This window comes from Odontesthes bonariensis, chromosome 15 (assembly GCF_027942865.1).
Source record: "Odontesthes bonariensis isolate fOdoBon6 chromosome 15, fOdoBon6.hap1, whole genome shotgun sequence".
Classification (NCBI taxonomy): Eukaryota; Metazoa; Chordata; class Actinopteri; order Atheriniformes; family Atherinopsidae; genus Odontesthes; species Odontesthes bonariensis.
In genome coordinates, this window is record NC_134520.1 from 4,756,478 (window position 1) to 4,776,107 (window position 19,630).

General features: G+C 41.0%; 2 protein-coding genes across 6 annotated transcripts; one reads left to right on the forward strand and one right to left on the reverse strand.

Annotated features, from left to right (window-relative positions):
- Positions 1-476: 476 nt before the first annotated feature.
- On the forward strand, positions 477-12,818 carry nit2 (nitrilase family, member 2). Its single transcript, XM_075484785.1, has 10 exons — positions 477-562; positions 746-864; positions 6,435-6,555; positions 7,688-7,776; positions 7,874-7,967; positions 8,057-8,131; positions 8,215-8,293; positions 9,493-9,591; positions 9,762-9,817; positions 11,432-12,818. Exons 1-10 carry the CDS (start codon positions 532-534, stop codon positions 11,521-11,523), a joined length of 855 nt encoding a protein of 284 aa, XP_075340900.1. The 5' UTR covers positions 477-531; the 3' UTR covers positions 11,524-12,818.
- LOC142400129 (ICOS ligand-like) lies at positions 8,730-19,567 on the reverse strand. Of its 5 annotated transcripts, none has more exons than XM_075484784.1 (6): positions 18,698-19,567; positions 15,422-15,513; positions 14,972-15,295; positions 14,612-14,896; positions 13,522-13,695; positions 8,730-12,894 (listed from the first exon to the last, which is right to left on the reverse strand). In XM_075484784.1, exons 2-6 carry the CDS (start codon positions 15,504-15,506, stop codon positions 12,821-12,823), a joined length of 942 nt encoding a protein of 313 aa, XP_075340899.1. In that variant the 5' UTR covers positions 15,507-15,513; positions 18,698-19,567; the 3' UTR covers positions 8,730-12,820. The 5 variants fall into 5 exon arrangements, with proteins under 5 accessions (XP_075340899.1, XP_075340898.1, XP_075340897.1 ...); XM_075484783.1 differs by lacking the exon at positions 18,698-19,567 and adding an exon at positions 15,710-15,991; XM_075484782.1 differs by lacking the exon at positions 18,698-19,567 and adding an exon at positions 15,673-15,991.
- Positions 19,568-19,630: the final 63 nt, after the last annotated feature.

The window sequence follows — 19,630 nt, forward strand, 5'->3', positions numbered from 1 at the left end:
GCGGGCGTTCAAATAAGCCACGTTCATGGGACGGAACTCTCGCTAAATTTAGCCAGAAGTAGCGAGATAAGCCAGACTTGCCGCCGCTAAGCCAGCTTCGTGGAATACCCCCCATATTTTTTGTCTGTTTGTTTGTTTTGCAAGTATGTGTCGCTAATATTTCTAATCAACCAATGAGAAAAGGTTCGTAGTCTTGCACTGAAACCGGATTGGCCGAAAAATGACCCACCCCACTGACGTTAGAACGTCTGTAAACTTCACATTAAAAGATATGAACTTTACATAAAGTCTTGCATTTGACTTAAAATGACATGACTAGCGATTTTTAAATTATTATTATTATTATAACTGTGTCGTTGTTTTTTGTGCAGGTCAAATCATTATTACAGGGCATCCCAAAGCTAAGAAGCTGTGTCTGAAGGCCTTAGTTTAATCATACTTTGATTTTGAAAACCAAGCAGCCACCCGGAAGTAGACGCCACAGTCCTGCTCACCCACCCTGGAGTGTTTTGAACAGACTTCTCCGCACACATGACCACTACTGTGGCTAAAGTCATGTCTAGTAAGTGCAAACCTCTTTACCAAACGCTGTGTCGTGTGTTTTAACTTTAATGGTAACTATGGTTTCATGACATCGACTATAATTCGCAGGTCTGTTGCACTCAGTATTGTTTTCTCACAGTACGAGTCAAGTCACTGGTCAGTTCGGAGCAAACATGCAGTGACGGTGTTTTGGTTTTCGCAGAGTTCCGTCTGGCAGTGGTCCAGCTGCAGGTGACGAGCGTCAAAGCGGACAACCTGAGCCGAGCCCGGAGGCTGGTGAAGGAGGCGGCGGGACGGGGCAGCGAAGTGGTGCTGCTGCCGGTGAGGGCGGGGCTGGGCTGGGCTGGGCTGGGCTGGGGGCTGGGGCTGGGGGCACGCTACTTTGAACCTGTCACATTTAAATATTTTGTCACTTTTTTTTTTTTTTTTTAATCTGATTAGCACAGTTTTTAATTAAAATTAACATTGTTTTATGTTGTTGTTCTGTTTTTATCATGAATATCGGGCATACCAGGAGCAGCACAGTCTTTTATTCTTTGATTAATACTCGTTGCACCTGTGACCTTTCTGCTTGGGTCTGACGTGACTGGTTTTGAAACGTTTGAATATAAATGTCTACTACTGTAAAAGTAGATTACGTCTACATTATTTAAATTTGTTATAGCTTTTTGTTGGCATTTTGTTGGTCACCAGCGTGAGAATCGCTCGTTTAAATACAGCCTCTTCACTCAAAACCTCTGGGATACTGTCTCTGTAAAGTTAAACTTTAAAGAAGTTAGCTTTTACCTTTAGTCTTAAATTTCCATCCACGTTCCCAGTTAATTATTGAAAGTGAGATTTGGTATGTGCTTCAGCAGATATTTGTGGTAAAAACGCACCTGAAAACAGTTTAACTAAAGATGGCTGAGTTCTGTAAAGTGTCCCTGTCAGCTGTCACAGTGAACAGACTATGGTCCTTTAACCAGTCCCCTTAAACAGAGGTCACATGACCCCATCAGCGCCCACTCTTAAACAGGGGGGTATTCCTAGAAGCTGGCTTAGCGGAAAGTCTGGCTTATTTCGCTACTTCTGGCTAAATTTAGCGAGAGTTCCGTTCCATAAAGGTGGCTTATTTGAACGCCCGCTGAGTAACCATGGTAGTTTATGCTGCTGAACTAGCCTGGTCCCGGGCAGGCTATAGTTGAAGCTTAGCTTAGCTGCAACTCAAAAAATGTCCGAACGGCTGAAACGGACTCCGGAAAGAAATGTTCACCAAGAATTCTGCGCTCCCGCAACTCATGTCTTGTCTAAAAAACGAAACAAAAACTGTGGTTATCATATCACCACTTTCACTGTCTCGAAAAATCAATCAGTCGGTGCCAGTGCAACTAAAGAAACGCAACTATACACACGTATTGAGCATGAAATTAAATGAGAGAGAATATGGTATTCATTAAAACTAATCAATACCTAACAAACATCCGATCTACACCCACGTAGGACCAGACTCAGAAAAATGGGGGACAGGTAATAATGTTAATGATACAAATTATTTGTACAGTCAAGGACTGTACAAACAAGATATTAGATAAAACGCAGGAATTAAAACATCTTACCATATTAAAAATATGATCTGTCCTTTCAGGCTGCTGCTCCACATTTACAGTAGCCGATAATGTAAAACAACCTATTGGCTGAAGTATTTGCATTAAGTTCATCATCTCCCTCAGGCTTCCCTAATGTTATCGGTGCACTACACTGTACTCATGTACGCATCCAAGGCAAGGCAATGTGTAGAGCACAATTCGTACACAAGGCAATTCAAAGTGCTTTACAGCTACATAAAATCACAAGAAGGCAATAAAATCATTCCAAAAAACAAAATAATCATTAATTAATTAATTTAAAAGTGAAGAGGGCAGATAAAATACTTTCAGGTGTCATATGCACATCTAAATAGAACTGTTTTCAGTCTGGATTTAAACATTGTCACATTGTCCAGGCCCCTGCTGGACCTGTGGAGGCTGACTATGTAAACCGAATTTTTTTCCATATCCTAAATGTACAGGTAGGCCTACACTTGGGGATAATTGTCCATAGACTCTGAACTGGATTTCTCATTTTGAAAAACACCACATCAACCCCTTTGAGTAATGCTGAGCAATGTTACATTTATGCCCTGTGAAACCTCATCATTGACTCCTATCCTCCGTGCATACAGATGATCTGTGATGGAGGTCATTTCATTTCCAACATTGAGGCTAAATGGCCGGGATCAGTTCATGATTCTTGGATCTTCCGAGCATCCTCACTGGCACAGAGGTTTGCACAAGGTGCAAGAATCTTACTTACCCGAAGGAGTGTACTTTTGAAGTAAGGTGTAGCATAGGCAGAATTTTGGTAATGTAATGAGAGGTCAGGTGTAGAGGTCATCTTAAGGAATTTAAAGTGCTCGTCATACTTTATTATAGATAGCCATATAAGGCACATATTGCATCAAATTGCCTAAAGTCTTAACACATGTATATCCATCCAACATTTCTTATTCTGCAGGAGAGTTCAATGGTGTCCTGCTTGGGGACAGAGGCTATGCATGCTGGTCGTACCTCCTCACGCCATATCCTGATCCAGGAACAAGGGCATGCACATGCACATGCACATGCTAAAACAAGGGCACGGATAGAAATGACCTTTGGCCAAATTAAATACAGGTTCATTGCTTAAAGTTATCAGGCACCATGGCTGACTTCTGACAGAGCCATCTTAAATTAATAGTATACTTCATATTTTATACATTTTGTCTTGTGGACAACTTTTCAGGCTCAAGTCTTTTCTTCATTGAGTTCTAGTGCCTGAAAGGACTCAGTTTCTCCTGACACAGTGAGGGACCTGTACAGGGACACATATTTCCTTTGATCCTTATTGTTGGGACCTTTGAGTTAGAACTTCTTTTCATAATTTAGCATTGACACAGTAGCAGTTTAAGTCAGAGCAAGTGTAAGAAGGCTAAATGGACAGAGATGATTTATAACTTTCCACACGTTTAGGTCATGGCACCCCACTGTGAATATAAATGTATAAACACATTTCTAACACGTTGCATGAACTGTACAATAATGACAAGTTTGAGTTGTGTTGAATTGTTTAATTATTATTACAGGTTTCTCAAGCTGTGGAGAGAAAACAGAATTAAATACAGTTCACAACACGAAATTCTCCTTTATCTGAATTTATACTAACATCCATCTCCAGTTTCATAATCTCTAGCTTGATCTTTTTTATTTTCAGTTTCTTGCATCTAGTTTGGCGCTCTATTTATTGGACAAACACATTTCTTCAAAGGCTACTTACCACTCTGAAATATTTTCCTGTACTTTACCTTCACCTGCTGACAGGTACGCTTTTGGCTGTTAAGATTGCTCCTGTTGAGATGTAACAGTGAAAAATAATATGTGGGTCACACACAGGATAATATAGTCACAAAGTATGATGATGCGTGTCGATTATTGGGTTATTAATAAAGTGAGCAGGGCCAGTATATTTGTGCTGTACATCTCATACAGAGACAATTCAGCATGCTTTATGTAAACAAATTATAACACAAAGAGGAGAGTATAAATACATGAGGACAGTAAAATGAATGGTAATGGTATGAAACTTTCATAACTTACGCATTTAGTCTTTCTGCAGTTGTTAGCCATGCCGTTTCTTCGCTTTATTGATCGCAGCTGTATTACCATTTCTGGTGATGACACTTTTAAAATCCTCATACAGCTCCATCAGCATTATTTGTTCAGCTGACGAAAAAATAACAGCTCTTGTCTTGCTCTCCTTTTCACAGAGATCTCCGTTTTTCCACCATCCACTCGTCAGGGCTTCTTACGTTCCTTGTGCACTCGCACTTAGCTAGGCTATGTAAGCCTCGCTTGGATTAGCCTCACCGAGATGCAGCTAAAATATCTTTGAGGAACGACTTAAGGCGGTAGCATTAAGCTTAAATGGGAGATGGCGCTAGTTCAAGCGACGCTTACCGGCTATAGCCTGGCTTTCTTTAGCTATTTTCTAGGAATACCCCCCAGGTGGAGTGAGAGAAACCCAGGTCTTTACAGAAACCTTTTTTTTTTAAATTATTTTCTAACCTTCGTTTGCAAAAAAAACTAGGTGCACACAGCCTAGCCTGGGAATTCCCATGCTGCTTTGCGCTCGATTTCATTCTCACTGCAAAGTCAGCCTGGAAACCACCGCCCTTATTTTTACCAGAGTTTGGGAACCAATCACAGAACGGGGGGGGGGCGGCGGCAGCAAGACGATGACGACGTCTATGCGCTACACCGAAGCTTGTAGAGTGTTAATCCAACATGACAGCGGACACAACGTTACCGTTCAATGCAGCCTTAGAAAGTGTTTCGGAGTAGATTCACCCTAGGGTCATTTGAACCGTGACATCCAGCCAAGTAGCCCACCCGAAGTTTTTCCGATATTGGCTGAACATCAGCTGAGTTACTGAGTTATCCCGAATAGCTTAGTACAAGCGCTAACGGACCCTGGCAGTATCTCCAAAATTACCACACTAAAATCACATGTCATGACACCAAACTTCTACAGTAGTACAAATATGGTCTGTACTCACAAAACGATGCATTTGGAAGTTTGTACATAGTCCAGGAGTTTATTATTATCGTCAACACAAGCCTGATAGCTTTTCTGCTGCTAAAGCTGCGTCGACGTAACTTCTGGGAGCTTGGAGCTTCAAAATAAGATGAGGGTTGATCTACTACTGTAGACAACAAAGCAATGCTGCTCAATTTCTCCATTATTAAAATAAATTCACAACTCTACAACATAAAAATTCATGTAGAATATAGCATATAGGCCTACTTTGTTGTCAATTTAAGTAGCTTAGAGCGCAAGTTTACTTTTATTTTCCATTTTTTTCTTCTTCCTCGTCGAATTTCTGCTGTCATCTGGTATAAGCACAGATTGCTGTGGTATAAGCAATGGCTGTGGTGATACAATTGGCTATGAATCGCGCGCAAAGCAGCATGGGAAGAACCTGACGTCATTTGATAGACATTCGTAGCGCCCAATAAACGGCTCTAGGCATTCGTAAACCACGCCTCAAATACGAGAAAATGCACACCTAGTTCCCAGACCACCATCTCATCGAGATTGTGGACGCGTCAGCCAGGCTACACACAGCCCCGTTTTTAAAAAAAACCAAGTCTACATTGATCCGCATAAATACGCTATCAAGAGCTGTTAAATTACGCCAAGCCTGACGGTGGCAGTGTTAGAACAATGAGAATTCCACACAAGCCAATCAGAAGCCTAATAGAGAACCGCTGACAGGAAGAACTTCCGGATCCTTTTCAAGAAGAAAATATGGCGCCAGGCTCATATGTGTGGACTGATAGCGAGACTGAGCTACTTTTACACGTTGCGCTGGACTATAAAACTGCTAAAGCCGTGAAAAATGTATTTGTTGTTCAATACATTGTATGACTGTAATGTTCAAAATCACACAAGCGAGTATAGCTCTCAACAACAGAAATGCTGCTAGTACCTCCATGCTTGCCAGATAAACAATGGACGGAGAGAATGGCGTTTTCACGCTAGCATCCTGCCAACATGGCGGATAGGGGCGGGGCTCTGTACTATGACGACAACTCCTCATTCCATTCCCAAAACTCCGTTTTTGTCTCTTTCAACCAGTTTACACACAAACGCTAAACGGAGTTTTTAAAAAATCTCCACTTGTGCCGGAGTTTTTTTTTAGCTTCGTTTTCGGAGGAAAAAACTCCGTTTGTGTATAAACGAAAGGCACAAACGAAGGGAAAGGTCTTCGTTTATCAAAATACCCGGGTATGTGTAAACAGCAGTCTCAGCTGGTTTCTCGCCTCTCGTTAACACAGGAATGCTTCAACTCTCCATATGGGACCAGCTTCTTCTCAAACTATGCCGAGAAGATCCCAGGAGAATCCACCCAGGTGCTGTCGGATGCAGCGAAGGAGAATAAGGTGTATCTAGTGGGAGGTACGTAGGTGGAGAAGCAGCTGTGGGCAACACATACTCATGTAGGCTACCACATTCAACAGATCAGATGGATTAATACTGAGCTTCTAATAAGTTTGTGTTCTGTGTTGTTTTCTGGATCCCCCAAACATAGATTAATTTTCTGTCTGAGTAGCAAACATGGAAAGGGGCTCATCATTCTGAAAGACTGGGTGGACAAACGGTTCACAGTTTCAAAATGACAACACTTTATGTAAACGTTCAAAGAACTTGGGCATTTTCTTAATTTGTGGTAAACAATATTGTCAGAAAATTCAATGGATCCAGAAAAAAAAACCACCGACTTGTACACAAGGGGTGAGACTTTAAGAACAAATTAAATGGCAGCTGTGCTTTTGGAGGTCAGGAAGACTTATTAAAACCGCTGTTAGTGAATACAGTTCACTCCTGCAGATTCACCTCTGCGTTCTGTTTCTGAACGAGTGGCATGTTATCAGTGCGCGGTTAAAAAGCCAGGTACCGTGGTGTATTGGGGAAAATGGCACGTGGAACAAAAAAACCTGAAGGCTTAAAAGCACTTTAAAAACTGAATGATATGCGTAGGTTTTAGGGGAACATATGCCGCCAGCCAGGTCTCAGGTCAATACCAAACCACAATATGCATGTATTTTCTCAATATTTCACATACCTTTTTATTAGAAGCAGGGTTATGTGGATGGCTTGTAAACAAAGTTGTATTGACCTCATATTTCATGATGTTGGGATTTCTTTTTCTTTCTTTTTTTTTGAGTATCGTGTTGACAAGAAAAGGAAAAGCGGTTGTCTTGAGTTGACATGAACTGAATCAAAAACGTTGTAGTATTCAGCCCAATTGATGGAGAGAGTAACTGTGTTTTAGCACTTTTTACTGGGGTTTATTTACAACATTTCAGTGTATTTTATCAATGGTAAGATTGGCTTTAGGTCCTGGAAAACATGACGGATGAAAACAATTGCAAGTATCCGATCAGGATTTTCTCTGTAATTTCTCCCTGAATCAGTTTACATATAAATTGAAACATACAGTTGATATGCGAGTTGCTTCCAGTAGAATAAGGAATGTGTACATTGTGTGATTTTTGACAGTGGAGTAATGAACCATGTGGCTCAACAGGATCAATCCCCGAAGAGGAATGTGGGAAGTTGTACAACAGCTGTATGGTGTTTGGCCCCGATGGAGAAATGATTCTTAAACACAGGAAGGTGTGTGTGCCCATCACCTGCGGTTGTTAATTGGACATATGGAGCCACATTAGAATCTTTCTCATATATCTGTAATTTCCGTGTTTTCTCCTCCAAGATTCACCTGTTTGACATCGACGTCCCAGGGAAAATCCGTTTCCAGGAGTCTGAGACGCTGAGCCCTGGCAACAGTTTGTCCATGTTCGACACACGTGAGTGACAGCTCCAAACTCCCCCCGTGTTTACGGGTGTGGACGAGCATCTTTTTGGTCTGATTCCCTTCTCTGCGATACGTCTACAGCGTTCTGTAAAGTGGGTGTGGGGATCTGCTACGACATAAGGTTTTCAGAGCTCGCACAACTCTACAGCAGGAAAGGTAAGCAGCGGAAAAGAATGTCGATATGACATCAGTTGTACTGCTGTGTCGGTCAGCTGATTGGCTTGTGCTTTTGCTCTCAGGCTGTCAGCTGCTGGTTTACCCCGGAGCCTTTAATATGACAACTGGTCCGGCCCACTGGGAGCTGCTGCAGAGGGGCAGGTGGGACTTTCGATCTTTCTCCTCCAAAAATATTAAAGATGTCAGTGGCGAAACTAAATATTTTAAAGTCCATAATTCATTCATGTGGTACATCCCTGAAAAGCAGCTAAACAGTGTTAAATGAGAGGGCTGAAAGGTTTTATGAAACGGACATAATTTAAAACTGATAATTAGTAACAATACAGCTGTGAAATACTCAATATAAAACAGATTTTCATGTCCAAAATGATCCAGACTAATTTTTAGACTCTGCAGATAAATGAACCAAAGCAACGGCCAACATTTTTATGCACTTCCATTTTAAACTCAGATGCACGTTGACGGTCAGCAAAGGCAAAACAGAGAAAATGTTAAACTGTCAGAATTAGGATTTTCCATGTTTGATGAAAAGATTGTGTACCAGCTGAAGATTTAAAGCAGCAGTAAAATCAGGCTTTTCTTTTACTCTTGGGGCTCCCCTTAGAGTTGTGGAATGAAACTATTTTCATTGAACAAAACTCAGTCTGAAATCTGCACACGGACAGTCGTGCTCATGAATTTGTTGTCCTGGTGAGAAAGATGCCACCATAAGCAAAAAGACTGCATTATTTATGGACTTTATCAGTGATTAACTCACTCAAAAAGACAACAGTTGAAATGTTCTAGTTTTCTTTTTTTTTTATATATATATTTCAGTGATTTACATCTTTGAAGCATTCGAGTCTGGCATTTGTGTGAAATTGGAACACGTGCGGTGTAATTTGCACTGTAACTTACGGTGCTGTGTGTTGCAAGTTAGCAGACGACCTTTAAACATTTTTGTGAGAACACATTTGCATGTTGGTCTGAAGTAAGACTGAAGTGGCTGAGTTTCAACAAAGCACTGAACACACTGCTGTGATATGTTGTGTATTTTCTGTCAGCCATGGTGTGTCAGTGTGCCATTAAAATGAAACAGAAGCTCACATTTTTTAAGGTCCCCACACCTCTACTGCGCTGCTGTTAAATCCTGGTTACTGCTGTGGATGTTTGACTTCATAGTGAAACATTTATATCAACAGGAGCTCTTCGACTGGACTGTCAGTGACTTGATTGTCAATCAAGGGTGTATTGCTGTTTTTTAACGTGTCATCTGAAAATAATTTGTGTGACGTTAAAGATGTAATTCTCTTCTACATACTGTACCATATACAATATAATTAGTCTGGTCTCTTATGCAGGGCACTTGATAACCAAGTGTATGTGGCCACAGCATCACCTGCCAGAGATGAAACGGCCTCTTATGTGGCCTGGGGTCACAGCACTGTTGTTAACCCATGGTAAGAAAACAAGGCCATGAACAGAAGAAGGCTTCATGTGATGCAATGTAGTATCAGTTAGGTTTTACACTATGTTTGAACAGTTGTGATATTGACATTATTTACTACTACATGGTTTGGTGTCTGGATACAGATATTGAAGAGTTAATTGTTCTGACCTGATGTTACAGGGGAGAAGTCGTCTCCAAGGCCGGAGCAGAGGAAACTATAATCTATGCTGACATTGGTAAGACTGATTTCTGTACACTCTGATCTGGATCTGGGTTAACTTAAGATAAACATTGATGCGTTGTGTTTTTTTTAAGAGCAGTTTAGTTGGATCTTTTTATCAGACTGTGAGAAACATGACTAGATGAATGCTGTGGAGAGGTTGCATTTGAAGATCAAACTGCAACCCCAGTTGCCAAAAAGTTGGGATGCTATACAAAATATACATTAAAAACAGAACACAGGGATTTGCTTCTCTAAAACAACCAATATTTAATTCACAATAAAACTTTGAAAACATCACATGTTGGAAGTGAGAGATTGAACTGTTTCATGAAAATATGAGCTCTTCTTGAAAAAAAGTTGGGACATGGCCATGTTCACCGCTGTGTGGCATCTCCTCTGCAAACATCTGAACTGATGAGAGCAGTTGCCGGACCTTTGGGAGAGGAGTGTTGTCCCATTCTCATCTGTTGGATTCTAGCTGCTCCTGGGTCTCTGTCATAGTTTGTGATTCTACTTGGATTCTTCTGCTATGAAGCTGTGATGTTGTAATAGATGCAGCACGTGGTTTAACATTGTCTCACTAAAGAATGCAAGACCTTCCCTGGAAAGATGTAATCTGGATGAGAGCAGATGTTGCTCTAAACATATGGATTCTGCTGTGCCTGATGGAGCTTTATCCTGCATTTGAATTACAGACAATGACTTCTGTAAGTTTTCCTGAGCACATGCATGGATTTCCATGACAGAAGGCCTGAGGGTAAAAAAAAAAAATAATAAAAAATACTAATGCATGCACAGATCTAGAGATGGAACTGATGTATAAAATTTTGTATGATTACAGAAAACCGATCTGAGGTAGTAACACCATGATAAGAAGACGTTTCTTTAATGATATGGTGCTAGCTAGCTTATGTTTAGCACATCTGGATTAGCAGTTAACTGGCGACCTGTCCAGAGTGTCGTCCAATGACAGGTAGGATAGGCTCCAGCTTGGTTTTCAATGTGGAAAATTCATGGAATTTTGCAGCCCAACTGTAGATGATGGAATTTTCAGTCTTAGCCCCACAATTTTAAGACAGTTTTTTGGCAGTTTGCTGACCCATCAGCCCATCCAAAGGTCCAACAACTGCTCTCCTCAGTTCCCAGATGTTTACGGAGGACGCCACACAGTGGTGAACATGTTCCACTGCCATCAAATTCAAGATGAGCTGATATATTTAATGAAATCCTAAAATGTCTCCCTTTCGACACGTGATGTGTTTTCTGTTTTAAAATGAATAAAACATGGTTTATCAGCTTTTTCAAGTAATTTGTTTCTGCTTTTATTTGCATTTTAAACATTTACTTTTTTAAGTTGGGGTTATAATTAATTGTTTATTGTTGGAAATGCTAAGATGAGGCAGAATAATAGTGGACTCTACAGTAATTATGTAGGTGTGAGTTTGTGTGGTTGAATATTGTCTGAAATGCAGGGCAACAGAAAGGAAAAACATCCTGCGTCACAACAGTTGCTGCCGGGCACACGTGTTGTATCCGTTTGCCTTACACAGGAGTTACTTTAGTTGTGCTAACATTTGTATTTCCTGACTCTGCACTTAATCTCCCTGTTCATGTCACCTGACTCTAGACCTGCAGTATTTGGCTGACATCCGGCAGCAGATCCCAATCACGTCTCAGCGTCGGGACGATCTCTACACAGTGACGCCCGTGCAGGAATGATCAAGCGGAATGCAACGAATCCTGGTCCTGTTGTTCAAATGTGGCTTAAATACTGCTGTTGATTCCCATCCAGGTGATTTTAGGATTGATTTTTAATCCAGGAAGACGTCGTGCGATTCATCAATCTGATTCGCTTAGTGCTGGTGTTGCATATGCACCTGTGACTGTACTAATCATATGTTGTATCAGCCAAATGGAAGAAGTGAGAGGATGGTTAGAGGAGGCTGGGTCACACAGAAGAGCCGATGGGATTCAGCACCATCTCCCACATGAGGTAGATCTGTTTGTCCAGACATTCACTGGGTCAGTAGATTCAGACTTTGACTCTCATCCCTGAATTTTAGTGACGTGTAATGTTGCACCGTTTTCCACAATTTGCTCAAGTGTTAATCAGATGTTAAATGTTCAATTAAATAAAAAATGTACTTCCATGTACTCTGGCCCTACTGATCCGAATCAAGAAGCGTCCAGGTGACCGTTAATGAGACTGCAGGTTTGGACTTCAGAACGTTTTGCGCTGAAAATCCTGTTTATTTTTAAGCCGGGTTCAAAGTACCAAAAAAAAAAATCCAGTCGGTGTCAAAATAATATATTAACTCAGTCAGGTACACAGAACAGGCCCTGTAGGACAAGAGGCAAAGGTACAGGACCCACTATACGATAGACCTGTGCTACAGAACATAACTCTATTCCCGTGAATCTAAATAGTTCAGTCAAGACATCTAGTCTGAACAGTTTGACATAATAGTGCTGTTAAGCTGCTTGCTTCATTTTTGTTGCTGGTGCTGAAACTCATCGTATTTATTCAGCAGAAATGTGATGGGTTTTGGTTAGCCTGTGAAGCACCTTTCAGACATGCCCAGTTATTAATTAATTGGCAGCAACTGAACATGTTTGTCATTCGAGTAACAACCATGGTGCTTTTGGCAATGACATCTAGTCTAACATAATAATGTGGATCACTTTCAAAACAGCACAAGTCTGAACACCTGCGGTGACCTTAACACTCAAATACACACAGTAGAGATGAGTTGGTTTGGCTTATGATCAGCTGCTCAGAGAAATCTGACTAACATGATTTAAACACAGAATATTCTGAAAGCTTCCATCCATCATCGTATGGTTTACACAACCACTGTGAGCTTGGCAGACTGAGTTGTTAAACATAAACAAAACCCCATGGAAGTCCTTATATCTACAAGGTACCCACCATTAACACTAAAAAAGTCAGCAGTGAAAACCTATTTACAAATCAGTGCTCTATTGTTAAAAAAAAATAAAAAATGATTACAGTTTTTCACGCATCGGTCTCCTTTGGCTCCGGCTTCATGTCTTCTGCTTCCCCCTTGTACCGATATCGTCTTTTGTATCCTGATGACAACAAATATTCATTGAGATACAGCAATGCGTTTTTTTTAAGAGTCATAAAAACACATAGTCTGAGAAACAAATGCTTAATTGTGTCAGGTCTTGTTGGTTGGGCCAGTGTGAACAGTTTTAACGTCAGGTAGTTGAAGTTTTTCACTGGTTTGAGGAAAAGTTCAGAAAAGGGCTATACAGATTACATTTTTCTCTTCCTATTAAGGATCATTTGTGTGGTAGATTTTTGAGTGGTAGCACTGAAAAATTTAAAAAGAGAACCGCTTTGCTGCCATTTACACTAGCTTTATTTAAACCGAAGTTAATATTTCGTTACTTATTTATGACCGGACAAACGGCTGAATTATCAGCTTGCTGACAAATATCTCAGGTGATGCTTAGCACCGTTGCTAAAAATTAGTTCAGTAAACGAAAGTGTTAGATTAGTTCCTAGACTGAAAATCATGGCTCGATTTGCTTTAAAAGCAGCAGCTTTTGAACACTTTTAAACAAGACTGAAATGTCCGTAAAGAAACGATGTACAGCTTTTCATTGGAAGGCATCCTTCCTTCACTGCACGCAAGCACCTGTACGTGGACTGAAACACAATCATCTCTCCTGGGGTTGTGATCTTCCTACCTCTCTCTGGCTGTTTGTATTCGCGCTTCCTCCTTTTGTTTATCCTGTCCAGGTGGATCTGATATACCACGCCGGCCACCACCATGAGCCCGACCACCACACACAGAACCGTGCTGAAGATCCACATAGCCTCTGATGCCCGACTCACCACAACAGTGGCACCATTCACTCCGTCTGTGCAACAAACAGGAACCAGAGATGCAGTTTAGAAAAATTTTACTTATCAGAACATAATAAAACAAAAATCATCTGGTCCTTACCAGGTCATAGAATTAGGTCAATACAACCTCAGATAAACAAAAGTATTAGTGTTGTTATTTATGGAATAAAAACTAAGACAAAATGCTTGTGTGGAAAAACTGACTAACCACACTTTAGCAACAATAATACATGATGTTATCAGTCTATCCCATTGTTGTGAAGGAATTCTGGCCCACAGCATTATAGTTCACTAAAGTTTGCTGCCATGTGTTTATGCACAGCTCTCTTAAGGTCCCACCACTGCATTTCACTCAGGATGAGGTCTGGACTTTCACTGCTGACTGAGGCCTGAGATGTAGTTCTTGGCTTTGTGCGATTTCTGTGAGCTTTACGCAGTCTGACTGTGGGGTGAACTTCCTGGGACATTCACACCTGGGAAGATTGGCAACCTTCTTGAATGTTTTAGAATGAGGGACTCTAAATTGGAAATGACCCTATAACCCTTCTCAGATTGATGGTTGGCAATGATTGCTTTGCTAAGGTCGTTGTTGATGTCTTTCCTCCATGGCATTGTGTTAACATACCAGAATGCACCGCACCAGCAAAACTGAATAAACTTCTGCTTTTGGACTTAGTATTTCACACACTGTTTCTGCATTTTGACTTAGTCTTTGTTGAATAAATAATGAAACACAATATATCATGCAACATTGTTCATATGAGGTTATGGTTGCCAAATCTGAATACCTGTGAAGGACCAGCTGTTTTTTTCTTCTTTTTAAACATCCTGATACATAAAACTTTCGAAATATAAGATGCACTTTCTGTTTCACTGCCTGCAGGTAAAGTGCTGGTATGTTTTGTAATTAAAACCTTTTCAGTAACTCACAGCTTGTGGATGTTAACGTTTCATTCATGGACAGGTTCTTTATGACGCATGACACGCTGGCCTCTTTGGAAACGTTGACGGTCAGGTGGCTTGTGATGTTGTAGAGACTGGAGTTGGGTAGTGATGCTGCCTGGGTTGTCACTGAGCCCTCAGGGGGGTCGTCTGTGTTGTTTATGAGCCAGTAAACTGCAGGTTGAGGGTAACCACCACTGGAGTGACACAGGAAGGTGGCCTCATCACCCTCTGCCGCATCCTCCCTCTGCAACAGGGGGGCACTGAAACTGGCTGCGAACAACCATCAAATACAATATTTAGTTCCTGTAGATAAGTTTGGATTAACATATTTTGTTAGGAACTTACCTGCTGTCCTGAGGCATGCCGTACACGCAGGGGTACTCTGGTTCTCCTGTGAAATAATGAAGAGACTGTAATGCATCCTGTCCTCTTTGGGATGAATTGCTGGCAGCTCCAGTGAAAAGTTTCCGGTCAGTGCAGCATCAGTGGAGATGGTGGCGTAGTTCAGGCTCCATATCTCCACTTTTCCATCCTCTTTCCAACTTGATCTGAGCACTACTTCATCATCGTGCCTCCACTCAATGGAAAAATTCACAAATGGAAGCATCTGAGGGTAAAAGCAGGGGAGGGACACCGGCCTCCCCACAATGCCAAGAACACACTTCTCTCCTGTAAAAAGAGGAGAAAAAAAACAAAGCATTGCTACGTTTTGTTTTTTTTTGAGGGGGGGGGGGGGGGGTACTTATTTTGATGTGTGTTGTGTTAAATGCCTGACCAGACAGGGCGTAAACTCACCCAGACAGGAGCGCACACACCATAAGCAGAGCAGCAGTCCCGCGCGCCACAATGCCACCGACATCGCGCGTTCACGAGGACACATCAGCGCACTAAAGACCGGAAAAACAGTTAAATAAATAAATGTCCTTTTCTTTTGTTTGAAAAACAAAACCTAACACATTCTTGACATATGTCAGAAACATGGGAGATATGTCCGCTTAACTTCACTTCCTCGTCCTCTGCCGGGCCGCGCACACACCTTCTCTCACCTTGAAGTTCATTATGACGCGGCTTGTTGTTCCATACCTGATCTCTTACTAAGATTCCTTTCTGACAAAAATGATCGGAAACCCCGCGGACGGACATTAAGATACACAGATTCCCGTGCAGAATAACCGAAGGGAAACCCGAGGCTTGTCAGCGTCTGTCAGCAGAGACCCGGTTTGGAGCCACTATTGGTCCGACCTGTTCGACTTCTTTTTAGGTCACACACAGGCCCGCCACTCCGCATACGCAGAGTACGCAGAGCGCGTAGGGCCCCAAGTACCTGGCGGAGGCCCCCAAAATTAAGGTTGTTAAAAAAATTTCATGATAGTTATTATATTATTACATTAAAATGATATAAATTAGTCATGAACAGGCCCAGCGTTGTTTTTCTTAATTGTGTGCCCTATTAGGCTACTCGATTCGGGTAAATTAGATGTGTTTACCTTATCTATACCCCCCCCCTTCCTGAAATGGTACAATGGTTCCTGAATGGTACAGTCTTCAAAGTTACCGCATCGGAGGTGGTGGAGCATCCTCCTACCTGACGTTTTCCGAGTTATGCCCGTTAACAGTGAAGAAGATTTAGAATGTCAAGTAAAAGGCCACATGATTCTGGCGCTGACAAAAGAAAGAAAAGAAAACGGAGAGATGACGCTCGTGCATCCCTTGCTGGTAAGTTTGTGTTTTTGGTGTAATTGTTTAGCTAACCTAACGTTCAGTGATATTGCTGCCAGCTAACGTCAGCAACCTAGGCTTGGTTAGCGATTGGATTTGACGAAAAGTTTGGATTTACGAACAAAATCTACGAATGCTGGCGACCGTGTGTAGAGTTTGTGTAAAGTACAGCACTGTCACACGCTGAGTGGCGTAGCAGGCCGCCAACAGGTGTGACGGGAACGATTGACATCTACCCATCATTCCCCTAAAAAGCGAGAAAAGTTAACAAGACAAACGCAGTAATGGCATCATAAAGAAGTTATATTAGTGGCGCGGAAAAATGGAGGAAGAAAAACGGCCTGAGGACAAAGGTAAGGCATGTGTTGGGTGATGTGGGCTGGATAGCTGGAGGTGGGACGTTTTTTGTGTTTATTTGTCCTGCTAGCTAGTCTCGGATAAATGTTGTGTAGCTGGCTGGGATTTGTTCGTTATAAACTCGGCTTCAGTGTTTGCCTCATGAAAGTTTGCTTATATAAGATGAGTATGACAGTCAGTCCTGCCACGGGAATGACTGACTGACTCCAGTTTATTCAGATTCTAGCAGGGAGGGAGGCATGTTGTTGTCCTGCTCTGTCATTGTTCAGTGGAAGTTGTCTCTCAGGTATTTGACACGATTTTGGCATTACTTAGGATTCATTTACCAAGTTTGGTGTGTTATTTATAGGCCTCTAATTAGAAGTGTTCTACTGTTAGTTTTTTAAGTGATATACAAATATTAGGCATCCTGTTGATTATTTTAGAATATTGTGGCAGTGGATCATTTTTATTAGTTTTATTACTTTAACTAGTACAATGTGTAGATAAATGCAGAAACTTCTTAAAAGTGACAACTTCAAAAGCTCTTTTGTTCCTCTGGCCATCAGGATGTACAACAGCTTTAAGTGATGGCGCTTCTGTATTTCACTGGCCACTTTATATTTCTAAACTGTTTTTTTAAATAGTTTTTTAAATTCTTAGATTGTTTTTAAAGTGTTTATAATTGTATAAACATTTTTTATTGCTTTATGTCTTGCTACTGGATGCTTGAATTTCCTTCGGGATCAATAAAGTATCTATCTACTTTGTAATTGGGTACAATCTTTAAAGGGACGCAGTACATTACAGTTTAATATTTTAAAAAACTCAAAATCTTTTATTTTATTGTTTTCTTTGTATTATATATTCTTATTAGTTTAACTTGCCTGAGTGGTTCAACTTAAGATGTTTAATTTAAACTCTAGCCTGTTTTGCTCATAAAGTGTAATAGATCTTAGTGTTCCATCTAAATGGTTAAGAATCTCTTCATTGTAGTTTGACAAACTAGGGGCCCCCAAACAGTATCTTGCTTAGGGCCCCCACAAAGCTAGAAACGGCCCTGGTCACACACACCCAACATGTTGTGGTGAAGGAGGAAGGCACACAGCAAGTCAAACGTTTCAGAACATGAGATAAATGCATCGTGGAGTGAAGACGACATCCTGCGTCTTAAAAGATCATTACTCCATCCAATTTATGAATATTGTTTAAAAGTAACAAAATCTGTCAGATAAATTATTTATCATAAATGTATTGACGCATGAAGCACATTTACCCCTTAAATATAATGGAGTAGATGGTATTAAGAAGCATAAGATGAAGAAACTCAACACTGTTCTCATATATTGAGTGAATATACTTTCCATTTTTATTGTTTTGGAATGCTCAAGTGCCCTTGAGTGTATTTGGCTTTAAGGACAAATGCATTACATAATCAGTCTGCTGTTTTTGTATGAAAAACATCATTCACACACATGTGTATTTCATAACTCTGACCATCAGTTTGAATTGTTTTTTTTTTTATTCTAAAAGCTTAAGTAATAAAAGTATTCATGGTTTAAGAAAAAAATTACACTTTTAGAATACAGGGTTCTTTCACCCACTACGTTTATTCGAAGTGTTCTTATCATTTGAGTTTATCATAATTATTTTTTTGTTCAACATTTTGGAAGTTGAGGTTGCAAATAAAGAGGAACAAAAAAATGCAAATCAGAACAGGTTTGTGTGTGTGTTTTTATACGTTGTCGTGTTATTCTCTCTAACCTGAGTTGCTGTCTTGGCCAGAACATTCTTAGAAAAAAGATATATATCTTTTTTTTATCTTAGGATTTGCTGTTTCCTGGTTAAATGTGTAAAATAAAGTTCATTTGTGTGTGTGTGTGTGTGCACCCACGAGTGTTTTTGAAATTTTGATGACTGAGATATAAAATATATATTTTCATGCATTTAATATTTCATCGGAGCCTATAAAATTCCACACCAGCTCAGAGTAAAAATACAAAAATCAGCACTAACTTGAACAGCTTGAACGGGGATGCTGTTGGTTTTCCGTCATGTTTGCAGCCAGTGACTTATAGGAACCGACACACAAAGTGAACTAAAGAGAAATATTAGGCCTAGCCTATGTATAGTTTTTCGCTGCTGATTAAAAGTGGACTTCAGTCTGGACAGACTTAATTTCTTTTGTTCCAGAGAGAGCGTTTTGAACAGCACAAAGACGTAAAACAAAATCCATTTTCCTTTGCTTTGGTGCAATATTAATGAGCACACAGCAGTCTGGTATCATCCCTGCACAGCCTGCTGCCTTCAGTCACTTCCCAGCTACCTAACATGCCACAGGAACGGCAGCCTGCACCTTTCCAGCCTGCCGCGGCGGCTGCAGAGCTTCGGGTAGCTCAACCCCTTTGAGTCGTAGCTTGTAGCATCTCCAACAAGCACCAGCCTAAATGTCCAAATTCCAGGTTGCTTGTAAAAATGCCTGCCGGGACAGCCACACTGCAGCCTGCTGCAAGCTGAGTCCATAACGTTGCCTGACACGACTGCCGTGAGGCGTCATATCCCATCCACAACCTGAAAAGACCTCTGCACAGCCCACCCTGCCTGCTATGATGCAGCATGCCGAGCTATGGAATATACAGGTTTAACATCAGTGTCATCAAATCCTGGGCAAGACAGAAGAAGAGAAAACCACGCTGGAGTGAGGAAAATATCCCTGTGTAGGCGCAAGTGGTTCTGCATAATGAAAGAAAAGCTTTGAGCCATCCTCAGCCTGAGCCACCCACAAAACAATCAAATCCTCCTCCTTTCCTTTGATCCACGAACCCCTCTCACATAATCAAAATGTTATTTTGTGTGTGTGTGTTGTCTCGTTTCGTGGCATTGAATAAATGGAAAATAAAAACATGACAGATTTTTTACACGTTTTTCTTTTGAAATTTAAAATAGCAT

What these genes read in the sequence shown, in the direction of transcription:
- LOC142400129 (XM_075484780.1), bottom strand. Translation starts at nt 15,769, where the DNA reads ATGTCCGTCCGCGGGGTTTCCGATCATTTTTGTCAGAAAGGAATCTTA. An exon ending in GCAGAGGACGAGGAAGTGAA is followed by an intron (nt 15,514 to 15,626) that starts GTTAAGCGGACA and finishes TCCGGTCTTTAG; the next exon opens with TGCGCTGATGTGTCCTCGTG. An exon ending in GTGTGTGCGCTCCTGTCTGG is followed by an intron (nt 15,296 to 15,421) that starts GTGAGTTTACGC and finishes CTCTTTTTACAG; the next exon opens with GAGAGAAGTGTGTTCTTGGC.
- nit2 (XM_075484785.1), top strand. Translation starts at nt 532, where the DNA reads ATGACCACTACTGTGGCTAAAGTCATGTCTA. An exon ending in ACAACTCTACAGCAGGAAAG is followed by an intron (nt 8,132 to 8,214) that starts GTAAGCAGCGGA and finishes TTTTGCTCTCAG; the next exon opens with GCTGTCAGCTGCTGGTTTAC. An exon ending in GAGCTGCTGCAGAGGGGCAG is followed by an intron (nt 8,294 to 9,492) that starts GTGGGACTTTCG and finishes TCTCTTATGCAG; the next exon opens with GGCACTTGATAACCAAGTGT.